The sequence below is a fragment of the Athene cunicularia genome, assembly GCF_003259725.1.
Source record: "Athene cunicularia isolate RWA chromosome Z unlocalized genomic scaffold, athCun1 chrZ_part2, whole genome shotgun sequence".
Taxonomy (NCBI): Eukaryota; Metazoa; Chordata; class Aves; order Strigiformes; family Strigidae; genus Athene; species Athene cunicularia.
The window spans coordinates 3,348,264-3,372,339 of NW_020799143.1; the positions used below are offsets into that span (position 1 = coordinate 3,348,264).

At 43.0% G+C, this 24,076-nt stretch overlaps 1 protein-coding gene across 1 annotated transcript; it reads right to left on the reverse strand.

Annotated features, from left to right (window-relative positions):
• Positions 1 to 3,507: 3,507 nt before the first annotated feature.
• Positions 3,508 to 14,912, reverse strand: FNTA (farnesyltransferase, CAAX box, alpha). The gene is made up of 10 exons (XM_026866215.1): positions 14,767 to 14,912; positions 14,261 to 14,346; positions 13,567 to 13,681; positions 12,628 to 12,732; positions 11,740 to 11,866; positions 11,160 to 11,308; positions 9,160 to 9,222; positions 8,487 to 8,658; positions 6,773 to 7,023; positions 3,508 to 6,172 (listed from the first exon to the last, which is right to left on the reverse strand). The coding sequence occupies exons 1-9, from the start codon at positions 14,895 to 14,897 to the stop codon at positions 6,895 to 6,897; spliced, it is 1,077 nt and encodes a 358-aa protein (XP_026722016.1). The 5' UTR covers positions 14,898 to 14,912; the 3' UTR covers positions 3,508 to 6,172; positions 6,773 to 6,894.
• Between the last annotated feature and the right edge of the window lie 9,164 nt (positions 14,913 to 24,076).

Sequence of the window (24,076 nt, forward strand, 5' to 3'; positions counted from 1 at the left end):
GGGGGGGTGGGGGGGCATCTCTAGGTACACCAGGCATTTTCAAACATATGAGGACATGTAGTTTCTGCTGTAAAATGCCCATGCTATAAAGTGACAGCTGAAAGCTGGCAGCATGGGATATAAAGCTCAGGGGATAAGGGCCATGTCTTGGCTATGGCTGCTGAGTAGCAATTCTGCAGTAAAATGGGTTATATCTCATCTTCACCTTCTCTCCCTGTAAAATTGAGCCTGCATAGCTCAGACAAGCACAGATCCACCAATGTATTAGCCATTTTAAAAAGAAATGAGAAAGTCAATACAGACTAACCTGGAGGGAAGGCACTGCTCTTACTGCAAATTCACAGAACTGCTGGGTATGCTAGGTGGCTCTGTCTCATTTAGCAGCAGATGCATCTCCTGAAATAATTTCCTGTAATGTTTTTAGCTGCTGTTAGTGATGCATGAGTAGTGATTTTGGACTGCTCTGGACCCAGTCACTCCTCATTTTCCCCTTCCTTCCACCATGACACAAGAGAAAATTTCAGCTCCAAGAGGGACCTAGCTATGCCTGAGACACTGCTAATGACAATCAGAACTCATCCAGCCTTTGGGGTTTTGTCCAGACATCCCCTTCTAACAAAAAATTACATCTCACCTAACTCAAATCTCTCTCATACATTTCCCCTCTGAAGGTCAGAAACCACAGTTTTCTATTCTCAATTTACAATTTTTATTTTTTCAGTTAAAGAATGGTCAACATTAACCTTTAAAAATGTGTTTCTAAAAACAGACGTTTCTGGTTTTCATTTGCTCTTTTAAAATACTGAACACTCTCCTTCATTGTAGCCTTCAGCTGACTCAGGGTCTTTGCAGGCTAGACTTGCTAAATCAACTTAGACTTGCTAAATCAACTTAGCAAGATGATTGGCACTACCACTTAACTGGTAGCAGAGTGATGGCAAAGGATTATATGCTTGGGAGCCCTCCACACCAGCCATGCACCTGGGTTGTAGGTACCTGCAAATGGTCATTTTGCCTCATTTTGCAGCAAAGAAACCGTCAGTGCAAGAAGCAGTCAGCAGAGCCAGTAAGCACCATTTGCTATGTGCCACTACTCTGACTGGAGGCACATTTCCAGAAGGTGTAAACTGGCCACAAAACCCATGCTCGGAGCAGAGGGGTTTAGTCACATGGTTATTGTAGAACACCAGGACTTAACAGATCTGGTACAGGTGTCCAGTGTCAGAGGAGACATCATTTCAGTTAATGAAAAATTGCTCTCCAATTAACACCAACAATTTTTAGTGAAGATGACCATTTAGCCCCTCCCAGAACACTTGTGCTTGAGCCCTCTGTGGTGCTATGTATTGACTTACCAAGCAGCTGCTCTTCCATGTTTAATTAGCAGGTGTGAAATTAATGGAGTTGCATGGCGAAAGAATTGTCTTAGTTACACGTCTTCTTGCCTGCACATATCCGGCGTCAATGAACTCTGGGTGAATTTGACACTGCCATCTAGCGATTAATGTCCACTTTGCTGCTGCGCTGCAGCAGAAAAATGATACTGCAAAGATTTTAATTCCCCGAGGCTGAAATCTTATGTAGGCTTATATCGCAGGACTGCTTAAGGAACAGTGATGGGTGACACACATAATGGAGCACAAAGTCCTAGCCCCAAAGAGCTTACACAGGACACCTCACACAGACATCTAAACATCCTGAGGTAATGTCCCAATTGAAATCTGGTGAAGCTTCTATTAACTCTTCATGCCAAGTACTTACAGAAACCTAAATATGTGTGCATGCACCCTTGAATTTGGCAGCCTTGTCCTGAATGTTCACATGGAGACACTCGTTTGCCTCTTTACGTACTAGAACGCCCTTTTTTTTTCCTGCTTTTTTTTTTCCTCTTTTCTGCAAATGCAGGGCCCACCCTAGCAGCAGAAGGTAAGGTGTTCTTTTCAGAGCAAGCAAAGGGAGGCCCAGAACTTGTAAACATGTTCCTCTATCAACAGTGTCATCAGCATCACATTTGGTCCAGAAATAGGTTCCTAATTTTCAAAAAGTCTTGTGTCCAAAGAGTATATGTTATTAAGCTAAGTGATGCATTAAAGTAAAAGGATGCTAAGAGCAAAGAAGCACTGAATAGAGAAAATGACCACGTCACTTTCACACTGTGACTTCTGCGAGTAAAGATCATCCCTATTTCTATCACTTAAGCATCAGATAACATATTGTGGAGAAAAGCAAGTCATTGCTACTTCAGAGATTTCTCTACTTCAGATTTCATCTACCGTTCGCTTATATTGTGTAGGCACCCATAGTGTACTCATGTAAATGTACACAGAGTACTTTAAAATGGCAATGTTATTCATTACTAGAATTATACAGACCAGTCCAGACTGCTAGGGATTCTGGAAATAACCTGTTATAAGACAAAAATAATGTGTTTTTTACATTCAAATGTAATTTTTTTTTTACCCTTTGCTGTTAGAATATACTGTACCAAAAGCCTAACAGTACTGCCTTAAAGGGAGAGAAAATGCTTTCGACTTGAGATATTTAATAGAGATTGGTATTTACAAGAAAAAATTAAAATACTGAACGATATTTGACACCTGTGGACTAGAAATAAAATGTCATACTGCCACATTAATTGGCTTGCCAAAACTCAGTCAAACATCATCTTATCTCAGTTTTCCATATCAATTTGCCTTAAGCAGAAGATACACCAGGGAAGCATGCTGCCAACCCAAAAGCTGCAGTGGTAATCACCAAATAAAACCAGACGTGAAATAGAAAGTGCAAAGCACCCATCTTAACCCACAATGTCAGCAATGTGCTGAAGGCACTGTTGTTCAGAAAAGGGCATGAGCTAGGCTAAGGAACATTTTTTACATTATTGCATCCACTACACCGTGTCAGGGACAACATCTCAGACATGTGGCTCAAGGTATTTTCTCTCCATTCACGTGCACAGGGCAAGAAAACCACAGATGCAGTATCTCCCCTGCCTAGTTTGAACTCGCACATGGGCTAGTCCACCAGCATTTGCAAAGCCTTCATGTGAGCCTGTAAGGGATGACTCCACACCATCACTTAGTGTTGTTCCCTTACCCTTTTGTTCCAAAAGCCACAGGAGATTTCACCCATTTTGTGCTTTTGTATAAGCCCCTCATCACCACTCCACTGCATGAATTGCCTGCTAGACCTTGGACAGAAGTATTTCGTGTAGCAGGAGTGATTAGAAACATCACTGCGTCCCTGCTGGAGGATACTGCTCTCACAGAAGGTCCAGCTGAACAGCACACTCCTAATCTGCCTCAGCACAACCAGACCGCAACTGATAGAAGCGTTTTGTGCTAGCTGAGGTGGTTTTGTACTGAACAGATTAAGAAGGACTTGGGTACTGTTTTGTCAGCCAAGTTGCAGAGACAATAAGGTGGAAGTGAGTACCAGCTTAGACAGACAGACAAACAGGCACAGCTAGACCAGGGCAAGAAGATCAGTCTTTAATGAAAGCAGGCATAGGAAATTATTTCACATGCTTTAATAATTCTCTGTACTCCACTGAATGTTCTGGTTACACTGATTTACAAGGGACAGTTGTACCAATACAGTTTTCCATTTAGGCACAGTTCTTCAGTAATAAAATTGTACACAAGAGTCACATCACTACACACAATCAGTAACAACAGTTAAAGTATTCTTGTACAGGTGAACCCTTAGAACAAATCAGTTTGGTGTTTCCTCTAATCATAGGTAGTCAGTACCAATGCCTACAGGTTAAAGTCATCTAACACTTCCTATTGTAAGATCCTTCTCTCTATAGCCCATACATTTTGTCAAGCTCCCACTACCGTAGGAAGATTCTGTCTGAGACACATTTTAAAAATTAAAGTCTTCATAGCTGCAGTTGCAGCCTGGCTGGGCAGACTATTGTCTTCCCAGCTCTTTCAGCTCAGTATTTCTGAGTATGGCTGACTATCACAGAACTGAGGGGCCTTTTGAAATCAATTTTAGAGCTTCCTTGCAATCCGAATGACAGTAAACATAAACAATTGAAAGAAAAACCTGAACATTTCTGTTAAAACATAGTGACTTTAAAAAAAAAAAACAACAACAAAAAAGCAAACCAAAAAACCAAACAGCTGGACTCTAGTCTCCAGCATGTTTTTTTGTTAGGATTTGCATGATTTGTTTGATCACACATTTATTTTACATGAGACATTTTTCTGTTAGCATACATATCTGGTTATTCCTTCATTGATAAATTTAGAAGTGGCATTATCTTTGCAACTATCATTGTGCTTGTATAACCAGCATAAAACTGTATTAACCTTGTTAGTTAATGATTCTTTACAGATTACTTCTAGACATCATTTTCAAGCATAAGAATGCTGTAAGTTGACCACACTATAAAATAGTCTAAGAGGCTTGTCAGAAGATCCCACCATTCTTGACACAGAAGCACAGTAGGGCTAAATCTAAGATCTTTCTTCAGACCAAAAGTGACTGAGAGGTCATATTCCAAAATACAGTGTCCCAGTGGACACTGTTCATCTTCTTACCTTGGGATGAGTTATTGTCTCTGAAATTCATGCCAAGGTCTTTATAGAATACTCTGACTTATTCCAAGTGCCCTCTGAATTTTGTTTATAGATACAGGAACTTATTAACACCATATTCAGAGGACAAATTCTGTTCCCTCTACGTTGATGATGTTTATTTTAAGGTACTGAAGACCTTGAACATCCTGAGTGATCAGTATTTTGTATTTAGTTTAGTTTCAATTAGGAACAATTAATGGGGGTAGAAATATACACTTTTTGTTCTATGCTGGATCTTAAGAGCAGATTAAAAAATCTCCAGAAGTTTGAAGTTCATGTCCATTTTAAATGTTAACGTGTCATTACAAAGATGTTTTCTCTACTGCTGGTCAAGTGGTAAAAGCATTAAAAAAATCAGATACTGTTTTAAATTTAAAGAATGCATTAATGTATTTTAAGCATTTAAAGTCTCCACTACATTTAATTACAGCAGCAGCTTTTAATGTTTAGTATCAGAAAGACAGTTCATATTATGGAATAAATATTAGTATTTATTTGTTCTCTTTACGATCACCTCCAAGAAAATACGTCATATCAAACAAGCACGCTGTGCTAAGAACACAATTTACAATAGCCATTTACTGAAAACAGGGCAGATGCAGCAGTTTCCTTGTAGAGGTACGCACACCACACTCTACAGTTTTGTACTGCAGGTGCCTTGTATCTTTCACAAAGAAAAGGAAAAATAGTTCTTGGCTGAATATATAAACAGAAAAAACACGAAAAGCCTATAAGAGCAACAAGGTTAAGACATTTACTGCAAATAGGTCTAGATGAAAGCCATTCCTTCCCTTCAAGTTCAGTGAAGATAACGTAACATAACCAGTTAGTTATAATATCTTCTGACCTATGATTTAAGTTTGGTCTGGTCATAAAAGATGAAGAAAAAAAAAATTCAGACTTGCAGCTGTCTGAACAGAATTCCTACAAAAATCTAAGTGGATCCTCAAAGCATTGTTCCTGACTGTGCAGATAAGAATTCAAGGCTCTACTGAATACATCAAGTATACTGAAAGTTTCTGGGATGAGAATACTCCAGTGCAAAAGCCACCTCAATGCAACAGAATCCAATCTCCCTAAAAGGGAATATTTTATCTCTATTAGCATCTGAGAAGAACAGACTGTTCTTTGACAGACTGTTTAAAGACCAAAAGAAATACACTAAAAAATTTCAGACAAATGCTTTGTTACCTATTTTTATTACAAAATTACTTGGTGTTAGTTTCATACAATAGCATGTGCTGTCAGTGTTGCATAGCTGCTGCCACATAAAGCAACAACTGCAGCGCCTGCTCGCACTAACCAGAAGTATGTTACTTAATAGTCACAACTGTGAAGTTACCGGCAGTTGTTACTGCAGGATCTGATGTGACTGTTAGGAACCACAAGTGGGTAAGTCAAGGCATGAGAAATTAATTTAGTGCCTTATATATCGTAGGTATAACTTTATGTATTTATTACTAGGAAACAAACCCTTTATTTGGTACATTTCAATAATTAAGCCTTAATAAATTTCTTAACTGCACACAGAGCTATCACCAGTAGCAGCAGTGACCCGAGACTATACAGCACTCTGCACTCAACTTTCGTTCTGGTTGCAAAAAAGAAGCGACGACACTTCAAAATGGTGATTTTTGTGATTCTCATTCAATTCATGCGGCACCCATTTGTCAAGGTTCTTTGACTTTTCAATCTTCTTCAGATGCTCAGAAACAGCTGATACGCTTATCCTGAGTTCTTTCGCAAGTTCTCGAACAGTTGTGCGTGCTTCCACCAGAGCCTTCAATTAATCGTAGTCAATAGCAGAAGGACGTCTGCAACCTTCTTGATCTTCAAGGTCGAAATTGCCACGTCGAAATTTTTGGAACCAAAGTCGCACTGTCCGTTCGTTAACGCTTCCCTGGCCATATACCTCATTGATGTTTCGAGCAGCTTGCACTGCATTACGTCCAAGTTTGAACTCGTACAAGTAGATCTGTCGAAATTGCTGTTTTGACATCTGAACTTCAAACCTCCAAAATTTGTCAAAAACGCAGTTTATATTATAATTTAATTATGCAGCGTTCATAACATGAGCTTTTGAAAAATATATAACAGTATACTAGTCAAGAAGGTACTATTCCTGAAACATATACAATGAAAATCACATTACAAAACGGAAATTAATTTCTGAACAGCCTGACATTTCATTGTAATACCTCTTCACCAGGGGAATACTACACTGGATTTTAAGTTAGCTGATAAACCTACTCAGTACTGCTTTAGAACAGCTTCAGTGCTTAACACTGTTTTCTTCCACTTCCAGTTACTGATGCTTGTCTGCCAGTGTGTTCTGTTCAGGGCCTGAGCTGTGCCTGTTCTGAAGGGACCTTCCAATATATCTCCAGTATTCCTTTCGGATGGTGTCTTTTTCTTTAGCCAGAATTTCACACAACTATGAAAGAAAATTGAGAGATTGGAGTGTTATACCAAAAGCTTACAGCAAACTTAATTATAAAATGCATACAACGTCTGTTTCAGCCAGTATTACAAATGCCTTTCTTAGCAACATTTGTTTTATTCACCGGATTTTCAACTGTTCAATGACCTCAAACTGATGTCAACTCCAATTGGTAGTCAACCAATATGACACTGCACAATTTCAGTTGTAACTTCTTCTCCTGGACTCCTTTTGTGCCTTCTACTCATAATCTACCCCAGTTTATTCAGCCTGCAGTGTACTACAGTACACTTGTGACTTCCTGACAAGCTTGTCTTTTAGTGATCCAGTAGGCTGTAAACCACTTCATTCAAAACAATGGGGGAACATCCTGCACTTAAATCTTCAGTACTCCTGATGGACTGACAGGAGATAATTTTGTTTATGGTTTTTCTCTTAGCAGACTGTCCCGAAAGGATTCTCCATGCAAGTCAGTAACCTCTCAAAACATGTCAGAGCTGGTGCTATATGGATACTTCTACTTCTAATTTTTGCTTTATTTTGATCTGTGTGAGTAGTGAGGCACAGCAGAAGTCAACCCTACTCACAGGACATGCTGTGTAAAATGTATATGGTATAAACACTGTCTACAAATGTTCTACTCAATTCCCTTTTATTAGGCAGTTAACATTGCCTTACTCAGAGAAACAGAGTTGAGAAACAGGAGCTTTAATGCCTAAATAGATGAAGAAGTCAAACTCAGTGAAGTAGTATAAAAGGACATGAATTTGGGAGGTACAACTGCACACACTTACACTCTGCTCCTGGAACACAACAAAGGAAAAATTTTGAGAAAGAACAATGCTGGCATACAGAGACTCCAGGCAAGAACTGCACCTCTAACTACTCTGAGTTCCAGTCTGTCCCACAGTGAGTTCCCTGAATATAAACACAGGGAGATGCACAGCACTGCTAGAAGTCATTAATTTTCTGTAGGAAATGGTGCCTGACATTCCTTACTGATCTCCCCAGTGCCTGCTGGCCTTTAAGCTAATTCTGCCAGCTTTCTTAGAAAGGGCTAAGAAAGTGCAAAGGGAGTTTGAGATTCTGTTTAGATACAGATTCTTTGAGAACAAGATTCATTAACCTTCAGAGAATACAGTGAGTTCATGCTACAAACTTAGCACTGGAAACTCCATTATTCAAGTATCTCCTTTCTTATGCAGGCAATATTAGAAACCTTCCTTTACTACCAGGTGAAGAAAACTTGGTGATTTTGTAATTGGCAAGTTATCATTTATAGATAAATTTATGAGACCCTTGTGATTATCTGGCTTTCATGTTCAACTCTTCATAGAGCTCCTGTGATTAACAAGTAACCTGTTCCATTTACGAAAATCAGTATCACTTTGCTGGGATATAAAACGAGAGCAACAGATGGCATCCCTAAGAAGCAAAACCAAGCTCTCAAAACGTACCTCCAATGCCTTATTTAGTGTTTCTTCCTTGTCATCACACTGGTTTTCAAGCATATCTTCATAAAAGTCCACAAGAAAGGCAATCAGATAGGGTGAACTGTGGCTGGGCTGTAAATTCAACAGCTGCTCTAACAGATTTGGATACTTTGAAAGACCACGATCCTGTAGAATCCTAGATCAGAAGTTAATAGGCTTGAAACAATGTCTGGGAAATACAGTGTGAAAAATTACATTTTTGTTATGACTCCTTTGTTTGGAAATCAGTTTTGAAATAAGGGTGCAAATATAAGTAAGGCAGAAAGTAAGCAGCATGCAGCAACAATACAACTTAATGTTGTAGTAAGCTAGTGTAGTTATGCTCAAGTGAACAGAAAATAGACTGAAAGCATGCTTATTACTTCCTACTCTATGCTCTTGAACCCACTAACATTACCAGTCAAGTTTTTAAAAACATGAGAAGTACTAGCAATCATCCCACAAGAATACAGGGCCAGAAACTCTTGAGGAAAGTTACAGAGAAATTAGGTTCACGGATTGATCCCTTGTGGAGGTTTTTGCCTACTTGATTATGCACACAACACTAGAACAAGCAGCAACAAGCTCTTTCCAGTTAAGAGCTAGGCATAAGACACCCACAGATATCCTCTTTGCCCCACAGAGAAGGCTGTCTCACCCTTTTAAATAGTTCCATGCGCTCTCATTATGTGGCACTGCTGCGATCATCTTAAGAGTGTAACTGTGAGAAAAAAGGTAACAGGTCATGAACGCAACCACTAACAATGCAGTCAGAAATTATCTGAATGTGCTCAGACACTCCCAAACCCATGCCTCTAGTCTGTATTTCAGTCTTTTTGCAGATCATCTCAGCTGGGTCATAGATCAAAAATGTGTCGCTGCAATCACTGCAAGTCTCAGAGAGGCAGACACTGTGAGAACTGTTCGAAATTCTCAAGTGTTCCATTTGCTGCATTTTATACAATAGTGAAAGAGTTCTCAAAACTATGAGCAGTATCACTAAGAAACAATATGACATGCTATCCCGGTATGCTAAAGGAGTAACTTGTGTCCTGATGCTCAGAAATGGCAAGGGGCTGTGAAGGACTGGACTAATCAAAGCCCAGAGGGCATTATCTTAATATGACTGCATGTGGTATGTTCTGTATGTATTTGCAGAACTTTTTTCATGAGGCTGCACTTGACCAAACCCACAGAAAGGCAGAGCTTGAGGTTTCAGCTTACACAGCCTTCTGCAGCAGTTCTATTAAAGTAGCAGTTAGGCAACTTCTCTAAAAGCAAAGCAACGAGAGTGACCTGCCATACAGTTGCAAAGCCACATTTCATCTTCACAAAACAAACTTTACCTTCTGCCCCTCCCCAGCACAACCAGGCATGAGGCTGATTTTCAGAGACAGCAGATATTTATAAAAAGTTCCTTAAGCAGTACTGAAAAAAACTATAGCCAACCCTAAAACTTTTTTCGCCTTCTGCAGTCACTCTGACAAAGATCAAGTTTATCAAGCAACAAGCAGGCCAACTGTGGTTCTATAATGACATCTGAGAAGTCTTAACCTTAGACAGTCTGATTCTTAAGATGGTATCCAATTATCTTGAACACAGCACCATGTATAAATGGATCAAAGGAGGCTGTTGGATTTAACCTCTGGAGAGAAAAAGCTGTAAATATCCAAGCCTAAGTCATGGAAATTAATAAGATTTATTAAGCTGCGGGAAAGTTATAAATTGGAAGAGAAGTATAACTTAGAGCAGTTTGCAAACACAATCATAAAAGGTGGTGGAGGCTGGGATCCCCTATGAACAATATACCAATGGACCTATTCAGAGACTCAGTCTTTCTTCTCTATAATAACTCTGAAAAATTGCAGTACATTCTTTCCATTGCTTCTTCACCTCTTCTCATAAACATCAACCCTGATCGGTGGTCTGAGATGTGAAAGCCACACAAGGAAGCTTCCCTTACCATCAGTAATAAAGTAAATGGCTAGAAACCCAGTTTGTTTTCAGTTACAAACATACCACTTCAAAACAGTTTCAACAGTTTCCTCAGAACAAGCCAACTCAAAGACAGTTGTCTTTGTGCTGACCACATACCCCTGAAAGCTTTCTTATTCCAGCTGCATCAAATTCCTCACAAAAGGCAACTCCTCTTCCTACAGTTCATATCCATGTTATCTTTAAATCATTGGGGTTACTGTCCTACTAAAACAGCAGTTCAGTATAACACTGAGAGTGCCTCTCCTTCCAAGCGTTCTAGGGGTAGGATGTAAGATACTAATAAACAGTGCAACTTATATGGTTCCAGTGTCACAGATCTTCTGCAGGCTGTTCCACTATAGCCAGCTGATTTTACATCTTTACATCTATACACTTTACAGGCTTTTTATAAAGCCAAAAGTTTTGACTGCACAATAAACATCAGGGTAGGAGGAGATTAATGAGAATAGCTCACTCAGGTTAAGCATAGTTTGCTTCAGTACTACTGAACAGCAGTTCGAACACATCTACACATGCACTAACGCTTGATCTGCTAGTCATGAGAGTGAGCCCAAAAACTGCATTAAAACCAGGAAAGACAAGTCCACAGGACTGTCAAAGTATTCCTTTGCTTTCATGTCATGGAGAATGCTTAATGTGAGCATGAGCAGCATTACTAACTGGACTTCTCTGTCTAGGACTGCTGGATCATCATAGCCAGTGGTATTGAAAATTACGAAATGTCGTTGGTTCCAAACAGAGTTGTTTCTCACATCTTCCTTCAAAAGCTGGTCTACGTATTCCAGTTCATTGTCCCATAATTTGAACTCCTGTGTAAAGAGAAGAAAGAGAGAATATCATAATCAAAAGGTTTTATTTTTTAAAGTATGTTCTCTTTGCTCTTAAGTTCTCTGAACATTAGATACAGAGACTTTTTTAAAGAAATCAACGCAAAGTTCCAAGAAAAATAAGAAAGGGTGCACTGGGAACACACTACACTATTCAGTTGCATACAATGGTATTAGCTCATCACTCATCACATTAGCTCATTCACACACGTAACAGTAAGCAGCCAAGGACTGACCATTTTGAACTTGCTTTCTAAAAGTCAAGTTTATGGCTAACCTCTACCACACATTAAAATGCAATTATTTTTCCCCCTTCAGCATTAAGATACAAAGAGCCAAATGCAATTCAAATTGTGTTTTAAGACAACCTGAGCACGCTTTCTAGTGAATCAAGAGTTCTGTGAATACAGTACCTGAATAACCCATTGTCTGTGTTGCCATGCATGGTAATTTTTGGCATCTTGGTTAAGAATGTCAGCTATGAACTCAAGCTCTTGGGATGGATCCTGCAGCCATTCCACCAACACCCGTCTGTGATGCCTGATGACAAAAGGAGAAAACTATGTTTAGAATAGCCTAAAAATTTTTTGTGAACATGTGGTCTGTATTTCTGTAATAAATCAGTATACAGCAACTCTGCTACTTAGAAAAAACCCACTAGTTAAATACTTCAAATTAAATATACTAAAACATTTCAGTTGACTCTGACAAATACATGATGCATACTTACACTGTAACAAATTTTAACTACAGATACACATTTGCCAATCTCACCTCCTTTTAGACAACTTATGTTTACTTAAGTGTTTCCACTTTTAACACTCATAGCCAAAGTCCTCAACAGAATAAAATTTACTAGTACTACATAATTTCTTTAGCAATAACAACACTGCTATTTTGTCTATGCCCATTTGCTTGGGAATAAAACCCAACAACAGGTAAGCGAACTCTGAAAGTCAACAAAAGAAAAAATACTAATTCCTATTTGCTTTTTTCCTTGCCTTTTCATGAGTCATTTTTTTGATCCGTTAGTCTTATTTTGACAGTTTAAAGATTGAAATTAAAAGAAAGCAAGATTTTTTAGCATGTCATAATCATGTTTAGAACAAACTACTAAAGAGGACTTTGGCAGTGATAGTCATGCAATTCCATTTAACTCCTCCACTACTACCACTGCAGCAGATGCAGGAAGCAACTCTTAACAACTTTTAGAATCAGTGATCACAATTTATTCTAGACAATTTACAAAACAAAAATTATCTGCAAAAATGTTAAGAACTGAAAAGAAAATACAATTTTACCAGACTTGGTAGTTCTTTGGCTGATCTTCAATGATAGCCGTAATATACTTAAGTTCCTCATGGAGATCCTTTCCCAAAGACTGCAGGAGGACCCTCCGGAAATGCCTGTATAAAAATGTCACACATTTGAACACTGATACAGGCCTTTCCTAAAATTCACAGAGAAGAACATAGACAAACCTTTGTTCACAGTTCTAACGGAGTTAAAAGGAGTACAAAAATCTAAGCCATGTATCCAATTCTGTTACAGCTCATTTGATTATTGAACAGTGGAGAACTGGAATACAACTGCTTATAACATTATGTTATCTAAGACTACAACAGTCCTGTTTCAGATTCAATCATTTGTTTACCCATACTAGTCTTATAATCACAAAAACTATAACTTACATGCTTAAAATAATGTAAACTTCGGTTTTATGCAAGTCAGTGGAATAAAGACATACAAGAGGTACTTTTAGTATGCACAAGTTAAAAGGGCCTAATAGGAATATCAGAAATGCACTGTTTATTCATTACCTAATTGAAGATTAACCTGATGTCTTCTAAAATGCACTATTTAATAAGTATACAATTATTTAGCAAGAAATGGCAGCAATCATGCTTTTATGCCTCTTCTTGAACTCAACCAAGGGCTTCTTCAGCATTTTGCCAAGGTCACGTTATCAGGTAAGTGATCTAATTTTAAACAGCAAAGTTCTTTTTGTGGCTAATCCTGACCTTGATTGATAATTTCCTGAAGGCCAAATGAATGAAAACCACTAAATCAAAATGAGACACAGAAAATACTGAACAAAGGCTTTATTTAGAAGTTCACTGGGAGACTACACTACCTCTCTCTGTAAACTCAACTATCTCAACCAGACTAACAAAATTGTTAGAGATATAAGAGGTCGGCAATCAAATGATGATAGAAATAATCCTGAGATTATCACTTACCATACTGTGTAATTTGCAGCATTTAACTCAAGGGCATCTGCTGTTAGCTTGAAAGCTCTTTCACTTCTCTCGTCCTGCTGCAGAACAGCCCGGAAGTAATCATAGACATCTTGAACTAAACAGATAACAGCATCTTATCCAAGGTTGTGAGACAGTGGTCTTATTAGGGGGTAAGGTTAGTAATCCTTTCGAGTTACCTCCTATTTTGTGTATTCTAACTGTATCTCTTTAAAATTATTGCTCTGACAGCACTACTGATTGAAACCTCTAAATTATTAGTATACTGAAAAGGTGCAAAAATGCCTTAAAAACACACCATCTGAAAAACAGCGAAACACTCAGAAAAAGTTCCTTGCTGCTTACTCACACTATTTCCCCAGATGCAGTAGCTTCATACATCTCTCTTCCACTTGTGGGCTAGAAATGCCTTATTATGTAAATTAGACTGTCTGTTGTATTACCTTTTAAGCCACAAGATTTTAAAATAAAAACTTGGCTAGTAACACTTCAGGTGAAGATTCAGCTTTGGAGATGCTTGGTGTGTACATCAAATACTACCACCATAACACATTAAATATTTTTTCATAGTACTGTGCTAGAAATATGTTATCCAAAACATGGAAAGTTGCTTTAGATAAGCTAAGGTCAGACATAAATTTAACCACCTTTTCAGTGTACAACGTTTAAAACTTACATTTTTCACTGTAGATGATCTGAACAACAGGATTTGGCCCATCATTTTGAGAGACAGGTTCAACGTCTGCCCATTCCTTCCTGTCCCTGTAAACAGACGTTTTTGTTCTTTCAATGCTTCTGAAAAGCACCAAATGTTCATCAAAGCACTACACTCACAAATTTATGTCCACCAACACATCATTGTTCCAACGGTGGCTATTATTGTCGCTATGTTATTGTCTATGACACAGACCAGCACATAAACAATTAAAGGGGGTACTGGCACATGTAATCGTATTATTAATATCCAGCTGTAAGACAACAGTAATCCATCACCCGACTTCAGACTGCCCGAGGCGCAACGCGGTGACCCGGCTCTGAGCCACACGCGATACACGTCCGATATCGCCCCACGGCCCGGCCCCTGGCGCCACGCGCCGGACCTGACGTGACCTCACGCGACACGACATCCCCGCCCTGGCGCCCCTGTCGGAGAGAGCCCGACCGCGGCGCTCGCGGCCGTACCTGTAGAGTACGTAGTTGACGTCCTCCCCCTCCTCTTCGTCTTCCCGCAGCTGCCCGTAGCTGCTGTCCAGCTCGCTGCTGCTCTCCCCGTCCGGCTGCAGTTCCGCCACAGCGATCCCCTCCGCCGCCATGTCCTCGCTGCCGTTTCCGGGGCGTTGCGGCACAGCGCCGCGTGGCTCGCCACTGCCTCCCCTGGCACGTAGAGCCGGGCTTGTGCCACCGGGCAGGACGGTTCCCCGCAGTGGGAACCCCGCAGGACGGACCCGGCAGTGGCAGCGCGCAGGCTTTAGTTTTAATCCACGGGTCTGCTAATTAACCGTCAGAAACGTACCGGGTTGGGCGGCGGGAGGTTGGGTCGTGCCGGGGCCCGGGGTACTCCTCCAGTTCGCTTTTCCCGTTCCACCATGCCCTGACGGACACCGAGGAGGGTCTACCAGCGTTGTGCCCTGACCGGCAGTCACGTCCCTGCCCACGCGTTACAGGGCAGTGCTCAGCAGTTACTTGGGTGGCTGGCATTTGTTGTGCTTTATGCTCGGTTTACGCTACTATAAATTAAGAGACACAAAAAGCAAAAGGAGGCATTTCTCATGCCAGCGTAGTGTGTTTCCTTTGAGAACCCACTCTAGCACCAATATTGGGGTTTGCAGATGCAGTGCAGTGAGACCAACAGCACCGGACTGACGCCGTGGGAATGCATGGGGGGACAGAGGTTCTGGGGAATGCTGCTGCAGCAGCTGCTGTGGAAAGTTAGAACGCTGCAAATAGCAGGTCCCTGTCATTACCCATGCTCGGGTGGGCTATGGTGTCGCAGGCATGGTGAGCTGTGTTTCCTCCACAGTGGAAACTCACAAAATGGCACCGTTTCAGTCGAACTTTCTGACAGGGCAAAGCTGATGAATCCGGTCTCTGTAAAAGGTGGAATTAGACGAGGCTTTGGAACAGCCAGTTGTTACCAGTGGGTGAAATTGTGGAAGGCAGGAGATCCTCTGAAGTGATGCTGGTCAGTAGAACAAAGTAGCAGACCTGAAGAAAGTCATTAGGAAAGCAATTGACCTGGTGTTACAGGTTCATAATCCAGGGCATGCTGAGATGCTTTAGGGAGGGGAGGGTTAAAGACAGGCAGAGCACAAGTATAGTAAGGGCCGTGCATCTTGCTGTATATTCAGGGAGGTGGGAAATCATTCTGTATGTGGTGCAAAAGGTTGAAATCTTTAATTCTGGGGTGATGAAGTTGAAAGGACTGTAGGTGTGTCACATGTTTTACAATGATTTTATGGAAAGAAGAATGCTGCCAGAGCAACAATGAGGGAGTATAAATGCACAGATGCAAATCAAAACACAAGATCCAGGACACAGAAGAACTGGGCCTGTAGGTGCTACTTCTGCCACTGAGCATCTTTGTCTCCTTTGGGAAGTTACCTGACAGCTGTGCTTTCCTTGCCTTTCTGCTTTTTTTCTGCCCCATTTTAATGGTACACTTGGGGACTTCATTTGTTTCTGCTGGGATGTTCGTATAGTGACTGGAGTGCATAGTTTGGTTAGTGCTTCTGGATGTTACAGTAATACAGACTATAGTAATATCATAATGGAGAGGAAAAAAAAGAGCAATCTGCTGAAAGGTTACTTTGGACCATGAATAGCACAGAGAGGAAACGGAGAAAGACATACCTAGAGACAGGATATACAGCAGCAGCTAAGTGAAAGAAGAAAGTTACAAAATGCAGATCATTCTGAAAAAAGAGAAGAACCAAGACAGGCCTAAAAAGGAACATGGTATATTATAACCAGATCAGAGGAACTGTGCACATATGAATGAGAGAAACCTCAAAGACAATAAATACTGGTTTGTAAGAGACAGAGCAGAAGGGAAAGAAGTCACTGTTCCTGACCTGTTGAGGCAAAGTTTGCATTGTGAGTTCATTAGACACCAACAGATCTGCATGGGCAGAGGGCACTTGAGACACAGATCTTTATGATTAGCTCTGCTGTTTGAGCAACAGTTTGTTTTTTTGTTGTGCTTCTTCCAGAACTAACAGGTAACAACCTGCCATTGCCGCTGCTTATCATCTTTACCAGCTGTTTACATGGGTTACATAGAGGCCAGATTCTGCAATAAGAGTTAATTTCCTCAGAGTGGCATAGCAGGACAAGAAACAAAAGTGAGCTGCTCTGATGCCAGCCACTGGATGGAGCTGGTCCAAGAGTATTTTGCCGATAGCATAGGGCAGACAGCAGATAGGATAGCTATCCCACTGCCCTTAGGACTTGCTTCTACATTTTCAGTCTGAACCTGTGGGTGTTGGGGTCTGTGGACTGCTTCTAAAGGCTTGAGGAATGGTAACTGGGAAGCCTGTTGCAGCAAGCTAAAGCATGTTTCAAACAAGTTGTGTCCTCATGAGAGCAACTTATGAGCCTGCACGTTAGGAAGTTTGAAAGCCATGAGTATAACTCGCATCACAACCAATGCCAGAAAGAATGTGGCGACCCAGACGGAGCTGCCACACAAACATGCAGAGGTTCAGGTCTCGGGCTGCAGGGAGTGCCTGAGCCTGTTGGTCCTGCTGGAGGGCAGCAGGGACAGCACCTGTGTGCGCTGCGATCGGCTGGATGACCTGCTCAGCCTGGTGGAGGAACTCAAAGAAAACACTGAGAGATTAAGAAGTATTAGGGAGTATGAATGGGAAATTGACTGGTGGAGTAACACCCTAGCACCCCTGAAGCAACAGGAGCTAATGGAAGCTCCAAACGAGGCAGGTAATCCCTCACCCTCTTGCTATCAGGCAGAAGGAGGGGCCCTAAGAGATGAGGGAGGCTGGAAACGGGTCCCTGCTTGAGGAGGCAGGAAAATCCTCTCCCCACCTCCCTCACCCTTCATGGTGCCCCTTCACAATAGATTCGGGGCCCTGGAACTTCTGAACAAAGAAGAGAAGGAGGAAGAAAATGAAACAAATGAAGAAGACCAAGGTTCACCAAGGCCAGGTCACTTCAGACCAGGTATTAAAACCAGCTCTGAAAAGAACCCTAGAAGAGTCATTGTAGTGGGTGACTCCACGCTAAGGGGTGTTGAAAGCCCCATATGCAGACCAGACCCGCTTCATAGGGAAGTCTGCTCCCTCCCTGGTGCCCACATCAAGGACCTCACAGCAACATTCCCTACCCTAGTGAGACTAAAGGATTACTACCCTCTCCTGGTTTTTCAGGTAGGTAGTGATGACATCACCAGGAGGCCTAAAGCAATGAAGAGAGACTTCTGGTCCTCGGGAAAACTGCTTGAGGGGTTGGGGGCACAAATTGTGTTCTCGTCCATCCCTTTGTTTGGGGGTATGGTTGAGGAAGATTACAGGAGAATTCAGCAGATGAATGGGTGGCTCCAAGACTGGTGTTACCATCAGGGCTTTGGATTCCTTAATCATGGGTTGGTATACAGGGCACCTGATCTTTTGACATTAGATGGGATGCACCTGTCCCCGAAAGGGAAGGGGATTTTGGGGCAGGAGTTAGCTGGGCTCATAGACAGAGCTTTAAACTAGATTTGAAGGGGGAAAGGGGCAAAACATCGGCCCATCTGAAGTGCATGTATACCAATGCACACAGCATGGGTAACAAACAGGAGGAGCTTGTAGCCGTGATGAAACAGGAAAATTACGATGTTGCAATTACAGAAACATGGTGGGATGTCTCCCATGACTGGAGTGTGCCAATTGATGGGTACAAGCTCTTTAGGAGGGACAGACAAGGAGAGGTGGTGGGGTGGCTCTGTATGTTAAGGACTGTTATGATTGCTTTAAGTACAAGTGTAGTGAAGACAGGGTAGAGTGTCTCTGCATTAGAATCAGGGGGAAGGCCCACAGAGCAGATGTTGTAGCAGTCTACTACAGGCCACCCAACCAGGACAGAAAGGTGGATGAGATATTCTATAGGCATTTAGGAGAAATCTCACGATTGCTTGCCTTGTTCTTGTGGGCGACTTTAACTTCCCAGACATCTGCTGGAAATACAACACAGCAGAGTGGGACCAGTCCCAGAGATTCCTAGAACATGTGGGAAACAACTTCCTGACGCAGCTGGTGAGTGAACCGATCAGAGAAGGTGCCCTGCTGGATCTCCTGTTTGTGAACAGAGAAGGACTGGTGGATGATGTGTCAGTTGGAGGCCGACTAGAGCACAGCAATCATGAAATAAGAGTTCTCTATTCTTAGAGAGGTCAGGAGAGGGATAAGCAGGACTGCCATCCTGGATTTCAGAAGGGCTGACTTTGTCTTGTTTAGGCACCTGCTTGAAAGGATCCCCTGGGAAACTCTCCTGAAGGGTATAGGGGCCCAGGAAGGCTGGGCACTCTTTAAGAAGGAAGTGTTAATGGCTCAGGAGCAGGCGGTCCCCAGGTGCTGTAAGAGAAGCCGACGCCAGAGAACACCACCCTGGCTGAACAGGGAGCTTTGGCTGCAACTCGGGGAGGAAAGGAGAGTTTACAGCCTTTGGAAGAAGGGGCTAGTGACTCACAATGATTACAGAGAGGCTCTGAGGCTATGCAGGGTGGAAATCAGGAGGTCTAAAGCCCAACTGGAAATTAATTTGGCCTCTGCAATCAAGGATAACGAGAAATGTTTCTATAAGTATATCAGTAGCAAAAGAAAGTCCAGGGGAGTCTCCATCCCCTGCTAGATGCAGGAGGAAATTTGGTAACAAGTGATGAGGAGAAGGCTGAGGTGCTTAATGCCTTCTTTGTCTCAGTCTTTAATAGCAAGTTTAGTTGTATTGATGAAATCCAGCCTCCACAGCCAGAATACAGAGACTGGGAGAATGACCCCCCTGCAGTCCAGGAGGAGACAGTCAGTGCATCAGAGAGACATACACAAGTCTATGGGACCAGATGGGATACACACGATAGTGCTGAAGGAGCTGGCAGGGGTGCTCGCCAGGCCACTTTCTATCATTTACCAGTAGTCCTGGCTGACCGGGGAGGTCCTGACAGACTGGAAATTGGCCAATGTGACGCCCATTATAAGAAGGATCGGAAGGATGATCCGGGAAATTACAGGCCTGTCAGCTTGACTTCGGTGCCCGGGAAGCTGATGGAGCAGCTCATCCTAAACACCATCATGCAACACATGAGGGACAACCCGATGCTTAGGCCCAGTCAGCATAGGTTTATGAAAGGCAGGTCCTGCCTGACAAACCTGATCTCCTTCTACGACAGGGCGACTTGCTTATTGGATGAAGGAAAGGCTGTGGATGTTGTCTACCTTGACTTTAGTGAGGCCTTTGACACTGTTTCCCACAGCATTCTCCTGGTGAAACTGGCTGCTCGTGGCTTGGACAATCATACACTTTGCTGAGTAAAAAACTGTCTGGATGGCCGGGCCCAAAGAGTTGTGATGAACGGAGTTAAATCCAGTTGGTGGCCGGTCACAAGTGGTGTCCCCCACAGCTTGGTTTTGGGGCCACTCCTGTTTAACACCTTTACTGATGATCCAGATGAGGGGATCGAGTGCACCCTCAGTGAGTTTGCAGATGACACCAAGTTGGGGGGAGTGTTGATCTGCTCGAGGGTAGGGAGGCTCTGCAGAGAGACCTGGACATGCTGGAACAATGGGCTGAGGCCAACTGTAGGAGTTTCCATAAGGCCAAATGTTGGGGGCTGTCCTTGGGCCACAACAACCCCCAGCAGCGCTACAGGCTTGGGGAGGAGTGGCTGGAGAGCTGCCAGTCAGAGAGGGACCTGGGGGTGCTGATTGACAGCTGGCTGAATATGAGCCAGCAGTGTGCCCAGGTGGCCAAGAAGGCCAATGGCATCCTGGCTTGTGTCAGCAATAGTGTGGCCAGCAGGGACAGGGAAGGGATCTTACCCCTGTACTTGGCGCTGGTGAGGCCGCATCTTGATTCCTGTGTTCAGTTTTGGGCCCCTCACTACAAAAAGGACATTGAATGACTCGAGCGTGTCCAGAGAAGGGCAATGGAGCTGGTGCAGGGTCTGGAGCACAGGTCGTACGGGGAGCGAATGAGGGAACTGGGGGTGTTTAGTCTGGAGAAAAGGAGGCTGAGGGGAGACCTCATGGCCCTCTACAGCTCCCTGACAGGAGGGTGCAGAGAGCTGGGGATGAGTCTCTTTAGCCTAATAGAAAGTGATAGGACAAGAGGGAGTGGCCTCAAGTTGTGCCAGGGAAAGTTCAGACTAGATATTAGGAAGCATTTCTTTCCAGAAGGGGTTGTTGGGCATTGGAATGGGCTGCCCAGAGAGGTGGTGGAGTCCCCATCCCTAGAGATGTTTAGGAGTAGGGTTGATTAGGAGGTTAAGGATATGCTGTAGGTGGGAACTGTGCTAGGCAAACAGTTGGACTAGATGATCTCCAGGGTCCTTTCCCATCTAGATGATTCTCTGATTCTGTGACTGAGTTTTAAAATGATGGACCAGACCAAACCCCAGTCTTATCACAGTAAATCCTTCTATTAACTGTACTAGGCTTCTGATCTCTTTAATTTACTGTACTGCACAGTTCTTGTGGCATGCTGGCTTCAATCCTCGCAGCCGTGGGCACTCTGAAAACTTTAGTCATGCCTGCAAAAGCATTAGTCTGTTGCGGTGGGCGGAGGAAGCAAGCAGCCGATTCAATGTGAACGATAGAGCAAGCTTCAAGTTTATTGAAAGAAATGACACCTTATATAAGCACTCTTCAATAATCATGCATACTACTCACAAATCTATTGGATACATGTAAAAGGCTACATTATAATATCCCAGCCCCTTGTGGCATTTCAGGTATGTTACAACATCTTCCTTCTGGCTTGCTTTCTTTCCCAAGCCCATTCCTTTATCATACACAAGGCCATAATGTACCTCAGTTTCTCTCTTTGTTAACATAACAGTCCTTTGTTAGTGTAACTGTACCCTGGGTTTTTTCCTTTGTTTACCTCAGATGGCTGCAATCAGCTTCTGCAGAGACCCATGGCCTTGCTCTCTGCAAGCCGTTCTCCACCAGTCTGTCTTAGCATAGATCTGCTTTACAAAATAATACTTGAAATTACTAGTGTATGTCTCCTGGCTCAGAGTCAGTGGAGATCATTTACATTACGTCTGACATCTGTAATCACACTTCACAGAGATTTTTAAGACCCCTCCCAAAGCTTCTACTTAAAAAGTATGACTGCCAGCTAAGACCTTTAGGAAGAAGTAACAAATAGGATGAGAGCTGCAATGAAGCTCTAAACAAAGAGTGAAAGATAAGTCCTTTCCATGATCCTCCTGGAAACTATGCTAGGACACATGGAAAATAAGGAGATGATTGGTGACAGCCAGCAGGGCTTCACTAAGGGCAAATTATGCCTGATGATAGGGTTATAGTATTGTTTGATAAGGGAACAGAAACTGGTGTCATGTATTTGGACTTGTGCAAAGCATTGGTCACTGTTCCACATGACATCCTTGGCTCTAAATTGGAGAGACATGGATTTGACAGATGGATAAAGAATTGGGTGGATGGTTGCACTCAGTGGTGGTCAAGGGCTCAATGTCCAGATGAAGATCAGTGACAAATGGTGTATCTCAGGGGTCAGTATTAGGACTGGCACTGTTTAGCATCTTTGTCAGTGAGGTGGGCAGTTGTGTTGAGTGCACCCTCAGCAAGTTTGCTGATAACACTCAGCTGAGTGGTGCAGTGACACGCTGGAGAGAAGGGATGTGCCATCCAGAGGGACCTTGACAGGCTTGAAAGATGGGCCTGTGCAGACCTCATGAAGTTCAACAAGGCCAAGTACAAAGTCATATACAGAGTCAGGGCAATCCCAAGCACAAATACAGGCTGGGCAGTGAGTGAATTGAGGACAGCCCTGTGGAGAAAGATTTGAGGAATTAGTAGATGGAAAACTGACTATGAGCTGGCAATGTGCACTTGCAGCCCAGAAAGTCAACTGTATCCTGGGCTGCATCAAGAGGATTGTGGCCAGCAGGTCAAGGGAGGTGATTCTGCCCCTCTACTCTGCTCTTGTGAGTCCCCCACCTGGAGTACTGTGTCCAGATTTGGAGCCCCCAACGTAAGAAGGACATGGACCTGCTCGAGCAGGCCAGTCCAGAGGAGGGCCATGAAAATGATCAGAAGGCTGGAGCACCCCTCTTATGAGGACAGGCTGGGGGAGTTGGGGTTGTTTAGCCTGCAGAAGACTTCAGGGAGACCTTCTAGCAGCCTTCCAGTACTTAAAGTGGGAGGAACTCTTCATCAGGGAGGGTAGTGATAGGATGAGAGGTAATGGTTTTAAACTGAAAGAGGGTAGATTTAGGTTAGATATAAGGAAGAAATTCTTTACTGTCAAAGTGATGAGACACTGGCATAGGTTACCCAGAGAAGTTGTGGCTGCCCCCTCCCTGGCAGTGTTCAAGGCCAGGTTGTTCGGGGCTTTGAGCAACCTGGTTAGTGGAAGGTGTCCTGCCCATGGCAGGGGATTTGGAACTAGATGATCTTTAAAGTCCCTTCAACCCAAACCATTCTACAGTTCTATGAAATAAATCTGTCATGTTGTAGAACTGTAATCTCAGTTACTAGTTTTCAGCCTGGTAGTTCAGAGAGAAATCAGAGCTCCATGGTGCAGTATGTGCAGCAAGAGGTGGGTGCTGCTCCAAATGACCTGCAAGCAAGCATAGTTATGGAGGAAAGGGGGCAAGAGCCAGCACGGAAGGGGTCATTTAAACTGTCACAGAGGGCTCAGTTTGGTTTGTCCACTGGGTACCCCTGTGAGCCTCTTAGGAAGGCTGCAGGCATGACCCACCAGAGAGTCAGGAGATGACCTGTGTGGATTTGTGCAATTTACATCACTCATGCATTTCAGTCGAGGCACATCAGATGTTCCCTCTGCCTCTGCGATTCTTCCTCCCCACTCCCCCAGGTAATCAACCCCTTGTATCTCCCCTGTCTGCATGTCTTGGTTAGAAGCAGCAGGTATGGCACTTTCCAGTGATTGTGTATAAATAAAAGTACATGTGCAGAAGTGTGTAGGTATCAGTATCTCTTTGTTAATTCAAATGTGTTTGTATGAGGTAGACGTGTTGTAAATACAAACATGCATGGTTCATGTATCTGCATTGGGTGGGTAAGTACGGGCTCTGCCCTAAGCCAGCAGAACCAGCCTTTCGAGGAAACACCTTTCACTGCAAACAGCAAATGCCAAAAGCTGCATAGAGGGGCCCAGCCTCTGGAAACACCGAGCTGGCAGACAGGATTGTTTCCTGATCGCTACGAACGGCCCCGCGGCAAGGCTTGGTGCAAGGCTCGGTGTCTGAGGGGTGCCTGCCACAGCTCTGCACCCGCGGGACGAGGGATGA

What these genes read in the sequence shown, in the direction of transcription:
- FNTA (XM_026866215.1), bottom strand. Translation starts at nt 14,897, where the DNA reads ATGGCGGCGGAGGGGATCGCTGTGGCGGAACTGCAGCCGGACGGGGAG. An exon ending in GTCAACTACGTACTCTACAG is followed by an intron (nt 14,347 to 14,766) that starts GTACGGCCGCGA and finishes GTCTGTTTACAG; the next exon opens with GGACAGGAAGGAATGGGCAG. An exon ending in GCATGGAACTATTTAAAAGG is followed by an intron (nt 8,659 to 9,159) that starts GTGAGACAGCCT and finishes CTTCTGATCTAG; the next exon opens with GATTCTACAGGATCGTGGTC.